The sequence below is a fragment of the Rhea americana genome, unplaced genomic scaffold (genome assembly GCF_003343005.1).
Source record: "Rhea americana isolate MKP2758 unplaced genomic scaffold, rheAme1 scaffold_138, whole genome shotgun sequence".
NCBI classification, from domain to species: Eukaryota; Metazoa; Chordata; class Aves; order Rheiformes; family Rheidae; genus Rhea; species Rhea americana.
The window spans coordinates 1,234,086-1,242,273 of NW_028185461.1; the positions used below are offsets into that span (position 1 = coordinate 1,234,086).

At 48.3% G+C, this 8,188-nt stretch overlaps 1 protein-coding gene across 1 annotated transcript in view; it reads right to left on the reverse strand.

Annotated features, from left to right (window-relative positions):
- The window catches only part of LOC146599593 (heparan sulfate glucosamine 3-O-sulfotransferase 3B1), a gene marked incomplete at its 5' end in the record, with an annotated part of 31,544 nt that extends 23,356 nt beyond the window's left edge, over nt 1-8,188 (reverse strand). Inside the window, one exon of the mRNA XM_085298348.1 lies at nt 8,031-8,188. Coding sequence (XP_085154474.1) covers nt 8,031-8,188 — 158 coding nt within the window. The remainder of the gene's footprint in view (nt 1-8,030) is intronic.

An 8,188-nucleotide genomic window follows, 5' to 3' on the forward strand; every position in this document is an offset into this window, starting at 1 on the left:
TGCACCAAGTCACCAGCGTCTTTCCAGGCTCATGCCACTAACTGCAACCACACAGACCTTCGTGCAAGATGACAAAAAAAAAAACCCAAAATATTAAGGCAATTTAATGTCAGCATAAYGTCAGTCCTCTCAGTTCTTCTGTGCTCAATCACTTTCACCATCTCAGCAGTTTCCAAAAGATTTCCCAAGCCATCATACACTGCACTTCTGTACTTGGTACAGTTTTATATTTTAAGACAAGTTTATAGTCAATACTTGAGACAGGCAGCTAGTTGCAAGCTAAGGGGTTTAACATAACACTTTTTCCTAGCTGCTTTATCAAACTTCATCAGTGCTATGGATTTCGCCAAAGAGGATGCGCATGCTGCTGGGGAAACATTTCCTAAAGTCAGTCGTGCACCGAGGGCCTGATCCTGTAGCCCTCACTCAGGCAGGGCTTAGGACTTCATGAAACAGAGCCAGAAATTCAGGCACAGATACAGTTACTGAAAAACAGCAGCTTACTGCCCAGGCCACCAGCGTGCTATTGAAGACACGTCTCTTCACTAGAGCCAACTTCACGCATGAGAAGTACAATTGTGAGAGAATCAGTGTTTTAACTCCAGCTGTGCTTGGTCTTGCTGGTCACAGGACCACGGTTACAGCAATGCAGGATTTGGTCCCATATTCATGTTCAGCATGAGATGAATAAAATATATACATCCATCTATAATATTATGAGAATGCATATAAAATACACACACACACACACACACACACACACACACATATATGCACAATTCTCACTTGCTTCTGGCCTGACTACTAAGCTGCCAGGATTCACACCAGAGGGAACAAACCATGCCAATTCAGAGGAGAGGTTACAACTCATCATTTTTCTAATAAACTAGACTCCACTTGGGTGGATTTTCAGAAGTGCGCTGCAGTACAAGCTGAGCAGAGCAGCCAGATTACAACTCTGATCTTAYGGATTTTACCTGCGCRAGGCTTGCAAGAAGGCACYGGGCTGCCCTTAGCAGTGAGGACTACTCCTCTGAGCAAGGGGGAGCAGATCTGACCTCCTCTAATGCTGCTGTACAAAGTTACATGCAGACAAAGGTTAGCATTGGATGGCTGCAAAATACAGTCTGGGTCAGACCCTCAGCTGCCATAAAGTGATATAACTCCCTCGAAACTGGTSTTAATTTGCCCAGGCCCTCAATAAAGACCTTCTCTTCTCTCTTTTCTGTAGAGAGAAAATAAAATAGATTTTGAGCACCACCACTGAGGAGGTTCAAGCGGACAGAAAGGATTTAGAAAAACTATAGTGAAACATGATGTTGCTTTTCTTCAAACAACATTCTCTCCTCCCCTGCTACCATGTAACAGGGCACTACCACGCTCAGGGATTTCAACAGAAGAAAACAAAAAAATCATGAATTAGCCATTTCCTTGAAATGAGCGTGAGGTCTTCTGCTCGTAGCACGTCTAAATGTATTTTCCTCTTACATTCCTATCAGTATCATCAACATCCTCAACCGYCTAAGTCTGAGCCTCCCTGAGTGACTCCAGACTCCAGTGACATTGGAGCACAAGTGCTTGCAGACCAYGGAGGGCAGATTTTGCAAGGTCATGGCTAAGGAAGGCAGTGCACAATGTCCCTGCACTGCCCATTCCTCACCCCAAACATCCCCTGTTTCCACCAGCACACGACAATGCTGGGTACGAAACCACCGTCATCGACTTCATCGACCACCTCCACCTTCAGAACTAATACCATGAGCAAAATCATCACCAAGAGTGTTTGAAGCCCAACACAGCATCAGAAGAGATGATCTGCTTCCCCTAACATCTATGAMCAAACTAAGATTGACTGTGTATCACCAAATCTGAGCAGCTCCTGCAGTCCTCAAAGATGCTCCTACAGCTCTGAGGCAGCCTTCTGCAGACATTACTCTGCTAACAACCTTCCTTGCCTCCACCTGCCCAGACCTCAGCTCACTGCCTTCAAGACTCATCTCTAGGCAACTCACAACAACTTTTAGACCAACTGGAGACCAGGAGATGGCAGGGGATAGGACATCATTAATATCATAATCATAGGAGCTCCCTAACAGCAGTTAGATTGTCAGTAAATCATTGCCCTAAATTAACCTCACATTCGTTTTGAGAGTGCTGATAATCAATACGCTTCATCATCAGGTGCCTCATTAGGAAAGTCAAGAGGAGGTCCACCCATTCTGTTGCCTTTTGGCTGCTGTCGGCAAGGTCYGATGAGCAGAGCCGCGTTAAAAAGCCCATGGTTTTTCGAGTAARCTAGTTAAGAGAAACATTGGGAGCTGCTGCAAGACCTGAAAATGTAACGGCATGGGCCAGCACCAATGCAGTCATTAGCAGCAAGTCAGGACCGAGCACAGCACTTAGCCATTCCCCCAAAGAACCGAGAGGCCTCTCCTGCTGTCACTCCTCACCCACTACGTGGTGAGGACAGGTAGCAGCCGATAGCCCCCTGACCCCCTAATTATACCGCTGAAACAATGCTCCTGGCTATTTGTTGTGCTTTGAGCCCCTATGTTAACTGTCCTTCATAGTTCCAGCCTATTAATTATCCCCTTAACCCACTAATCATCTATATTCACAYCACCACGAGAGGTCAACATGCATGCTGAAAGATCGTTGGCCTCCTTCCTACGTGGGATGGATTAACAGCACCAAATTCAAGCTCCAGCAAGGTCTGACAGCAAAACGTATTCAGTATTGGGCCAGATCAGAAAGACAGCTCAAGAATGTGTCCGTTTACGTAGAATTTTAATAGAGACTGCCTCTGGGGCTTGCTGGATCTGCTTGAAAGCACGGCATTCCCAGAGAGAGCCTTGAGGTATCCAGAGCACAGCGTGTTACAGAGCACTGCCCTTGCCCACTTAAAAAGAAAAGAAAAAAACGGGGGGAAAAAAAGAAGAAAAAAAATCCCCAAACCCAGAGTCAAGCCCGTGGGTTTTTCTTCCCATGGGTTTTATGCCAAGAAGGATTCTGCGTTCCCCTGCCCGCTGCAGAGCATCGCGCTAATCCCATTAGCGAGGCAGAGCCACCGCCCAGGTTCCCCCCCAATGCCTGGTCAACTCGGAGAGGCTCAGCGGCTCAACAGGTGAGGCCGTGAAACCCGAGCGCGGCAGACGGCGTCGCCCCCCGCCCCCAGCGCCGCGCTGGGAAGGACTCGTCCCGCGTGCCGTATCGGGCAGCGTGCCGCCACCGGAGCGGCGCGCCGAAACCCCAGCGACACAAATAATCTTTGCCATCTGTTTGAACAGCTCAACCCTCCTCAGATCCGAAGGCATGAGCCCACGCAAACACAAGGGCCTTGCTGACGGATGACGGCAGCCCAAACCGCCTTTCCGCGGGCCGCCAGCTTCGGAGCTTTGCAGGGCGACGGAGGCGATGCCGCCCGGGCGGGCAGCGCCGAGCCCGCTCCAGCGGGCGCAAGCACGCCCACATCCGGGGCGACCGCTGAAAGCCCCCGCTTGCTCAAGGACAGCGCAACGCAAAGCGTGGGTCGATKTTTTGTTGATTTTTTTTTTAATTGAGGAAAGAAACATTGCCRTTGGCCAAGCYGTGCTGGAGAGCAGACCCGTATTTCGGGACGTGCTCGTTGCAATTAAATGCAACCCACGGGAACCTGCGGAAGGCACCGGTCCACACGCAGATACGGCCCTTTGCGTGCAAAGTCCGGCTGGGAGGTTCCTGAACCTCCCCAGCCCAGCGAACCTTGCGAAACCCAAAGGAGATGTCCCGCTCGGTTTTGCAAGCCGTCAAGCAGACCAGCCGACCGTGCAGGCCAAACCCTGTCCGGCACACGATTTGCAGTTTTCCTTTTAATGGCAACAGTTGTATCCTTGCCCGGCCCCCAGTCAAGTGGCTGTGAGCGTGGAGCAGCTCCGCTCACCCCCTCCCGTGCTCCTTAGGGCAAAAAAAGAGGTTCCCAGGGTTAAAAAAAAAAAACAACCAAAAAAACAAATCAAAAAACAAACAAACAAAAGAACAAACGAGACGGGAGCTGAGGAAGTTTCTCCAGGTTTGGGAATTCCCGTGARGTGGCACTTTGCACGTGAAGGTCCCAAGCCTCATCAAGGGCAGTGGGAGAGCCCAGGGAACGTAAATTTGAAGGGATTTATTGCACGCTGCCAGACCGCCGGGCCCGATCGCRCTGAGCCGGCCAGCCCACGGATACCAGCGAGGAGGAGGAAGGCAGGCAGCGTGGCACTAGAGGAAAGGATGAAGCCTTTAAACATTACCCCCACCAAAAAAAAAATAAATAAATAAAAGGAAAAAAAAAAGGAAAAAAAAGGGAAAAAGCTATCCCGCCTGGGTTTCCACAGACTAAGGAGCTCGGGATAGCTCTGCTGTGGAGATTGCAGCAGGCATCTCCACGGCCCGGGCTTTCCTAGCAGAGGGCTACAAACCAGCAATATAAATCACCGACGTTCAGCGGGATGGGGCAGGCGCAGCCCGCGGCAGGAGGGCCCGGGCACTGCCGCCCACCGGGCCTGAAACGAGATTAAAAACAAATAAATAAAAAAAGAAGAAAAAGCAAAACCCTAACTGTAATTATTCATCTTTTTTTTTTTCCCTTTCCTCACATTCATTGCAAGACAAAAGGTTTCCAGGTTCCTAGTTTCATTTAAAAATGGGTCATTGCTGCAAGAAATAAGAAGCAATAGCCAAAGCAACTGGGGCTTGCAAGAAGTCATTTTTCCCACCATCGCTGCCTCATCTTGTACAGCAAGAAAAGGTTGCAAGAAACAGCAATCCTATTTTACTCCTGTACCACAGAAAAAGATGTTCAGAAAGAATGTACAAGTTACAGCAAAAAAAAAAAAAGCAAAAAAAAAAAAGGCGAAAAAAAGCCTCAGTAACGGACTGCAAGGCCGCCCGCTGCAGAGGGGCAACTTATTTATTATCCAAAAATTCCACGCACTACTTATAATTAGTTTGCAGTAGCGCCTGGATCTCATTTCTCTTCTGTCATGGTAAATATTTTCCCTTGAAGCAGATAACATGCTGCACTCATTATTGGGGGGGGGGGAAACATTTTTACTGGAGTTATTTCCATTAGCTCTCCAACTATCTCGCTACCAAAAATCCATTTGATTTTTCCCCTTTTCCCAACGTTGTTTAGGAAAAGGGGTCGGCACCACTGGATACTGTTTTGCCGGCCGCGCAAAAGAGAAACACCTTTCGTTTCACTCCAACTCTGCCACCAAGCAGAAAATGAAGCAAGAAAAAAAAAAAGTTTGCACAGCCTCCTTCAAAAGTTTTTTTTTTTCATTTAGCCATATGTGAAAACTTCAGGCACAGACCAGTCGCTATATAAATATGATTAATTACAAATACTTCTGAATAGACGCTTTCGTCAAGCTAAAGGAGCAAACTTCTGATGCCATTTGCATCTCGGGAACAGGCAGAAACATTAAATACATCGTTGTAAGGCAGGGACAACTTAAAAAAAATAATAACAGCAACCAAACAGAAACTCTTTAAMAGATATGGCCAGATTTGGTCAGAAGCCAGCCAAATAAAACATCCCTCAAATGAGGCAAGGGTCAAAACTTGCATCGTCCCCCTTTAAAAGGCAGGCAACCAGATTTAAAGTGTAACGACTGGGCGCTGAGGGCACAAGTTAACTGCCCCAATTCCAAAGTTCAGCTGGTCAATTTGCGCAAAAGCGCCTGAAAAAACAAAAGACGAGCGTTGCCCAGCTAAACGCCCGGCTACTGGCACAGCAGATATTTTACAGCATTTTTAATCTGATTTTATTGCGCCATTAACAAGAAAATACAAACGCTYATCCTTATTGACGTTACGATAATAAATAAAAGCCTCATTGGGGCTTGTGGAAATAGCCTGGTCCCGAGAAGCGCCGCGGAGCCAAGATTCATTGAAGTCGGTGGGAGTTTCGAGCCATATAGTATCTGATTTCTACCACCGAAATTGCTGCATCTAATTCAAACTGATTAAACTGGTTAAAAATGCTGCAAAATGACCCAACAACTTGCCTGCTGATTTCAGCAAGTACTCTCCCCCTAATATATTCTGCATTATTTATTCTTCTTCCCTCCTAACTCTCCTCCCCGCCCCAAAATCGATTTGGGTCCCAATCCTGCGGATAGACAATATGCTCCAAACCTCCAGGCAACTTCATATCCGAGTGACTTCGAGACTTTTAGCATCACTTAAATGTGATGCTTGGGAGTTTCCCCAATGAAGAGGAGTCACATTTAAGCCAAAAAAACAAAACAAAACAAAACAAAAAAACAAACAAACAAAAAAAAAGCCCACTTGCCTGGATACTCTTTAATATGTAATCCCATGTAACAGGGATAGGGCCCGTGCTTCTAAAAATTCAGCAGTTCCTAAGGTGAAACCATTTCAAAACTTATGGGCAACCTGGGAGCCAGTATCTCCAAATTTTAAAATAATATGTTTCCTTTAAATATTGATTTTTCCCCACTGCATCTGGGATAACAGATTAATGTAATCATAAGCATTATTCTCTCCTTCGCCCCTTCTACCTCTTACTTGTAAAAGATTAATCAACCATTTTATGGTCTAATTTAGGTACCTAATTAAAAACAGAGTTCAACACATACAACACCATTTTTCTAATAAATCTTGACAGGTCTTCTGCTTTGTAATACTCCAGTTCTCCTTTCAAAATGCTAGATGCATATTTTTTTAAAAAAACAAACTGCACTGATAAAGATTTTGTCCTGGTCACCCTGGGACGACAGGCTGCACACTTCACTGAAATGCTACAATTGCATAAAACGAAAGTGCTTTCAAAGAGACTCCTTCTAGCCAGATCTTATCCTGCCTTCACTTCACTAACTGCTGTGGGATAGCAGCATAAAAAATGAATAAAACAAATAAAAAGACTTAATCCTAATAGCACTTGGAGGGTGGGAGTTTTTCAGACTGCAAAGCCACTAAAATCCAGAACTTCGTGGCTACCACCTCGCTTCCAAGTTTCAACTTTCAGACCTGCCTTATATTCCTGCAAACATTCAGCACAAAGATGTATTAAGAAGATTTGTGATAACAGAACCTGAGCGACCCAAGCACCAGATGCAACCCAAAGTCAGCGGCAGGGTGGCTGTGCGCGCAGGGCGAAGGACCACCGACCGGACATCTTCTGCCCACCCTGGGTCCCCTTCAACCCGAGCCGTGGGCAAACGAGCTGGCGGGTGCCRGGGAGCCCCGGGCTGCTCCCCGCTGAGTTACCTACCCATCCCCGTGCTTGCAGGAGGACCAAGTTTTCGATCCCTAACGCAGACCTGCCCCACGCCAGTCCCGATCTCTAATGTTACTACTGTGCTTGGGGTACTGGTGGGAAATCAAAATCTGCCTTTGCTGAGAGCACTGTACTCTACGGCGCTGGTTCAGTATCCAACTGATACTTAAAGCATGCCAGCCATGCCATAACGACACGCCGGCTCGTGAAAGTTAAAGGAAAGTCTATGTTAAAAACCTGCAGAAGCTCCGGGAGCAGAACAAAATAAGAGTGCTCAGAAAATTAATATTTAACCGTCAATTTAAAGATTAAATGCAGTTTACCTAATTTAAAGTCTACAAACGGCTAGCTGCCGCCTGCATTAACGGGGACAGCGAATCCGGCGCAGGGAGAAGCAAGATTTTCGCTGGTGGGTTTTATTCTATTTTGTTTTGTTTTGTTTTCTCTAGCGGCTCGTTCAGATCATTTAAATTTAGCCTCGGGAGCTCCTTCGACCTGCTCGAAAGCGGCGACCGCGGGGCAGCGCGGAGCCGTCTCATCCCCGTCGAGCAGGGGCCGCCCGCTCCCCCCTTCCCTCCCCAAAGCGAAGCGCTCCGCGGCGACGACACCCGGCCCCGGGCCGGGGCAGAGCCCGACGGCCCCGTCCCGCCGACGGCTGCCCCGCCGGGGCGCACGGGACGGAGCCGCCCGCCTTCCCCGCGGTCGCCGCGGCCGTCGGGTGTCCGCGTCGCGGCTCCGGGACGAGCAGGGGGGCAGGGAGCGGTACCTGTACCAGGCGAGGCCCCGCTCGTAGTTGCGGTCGAAGAAGTGGGGCTCGGCGCCCACGGCGCGGACGTCGGGGTGCACCCGCAGGAACTCCAGCAGCGCCCGCGTCCCCCCCTTCTTCACGCCGATGATGATGGCCTGCGGCAGCCGCTTGGTGCC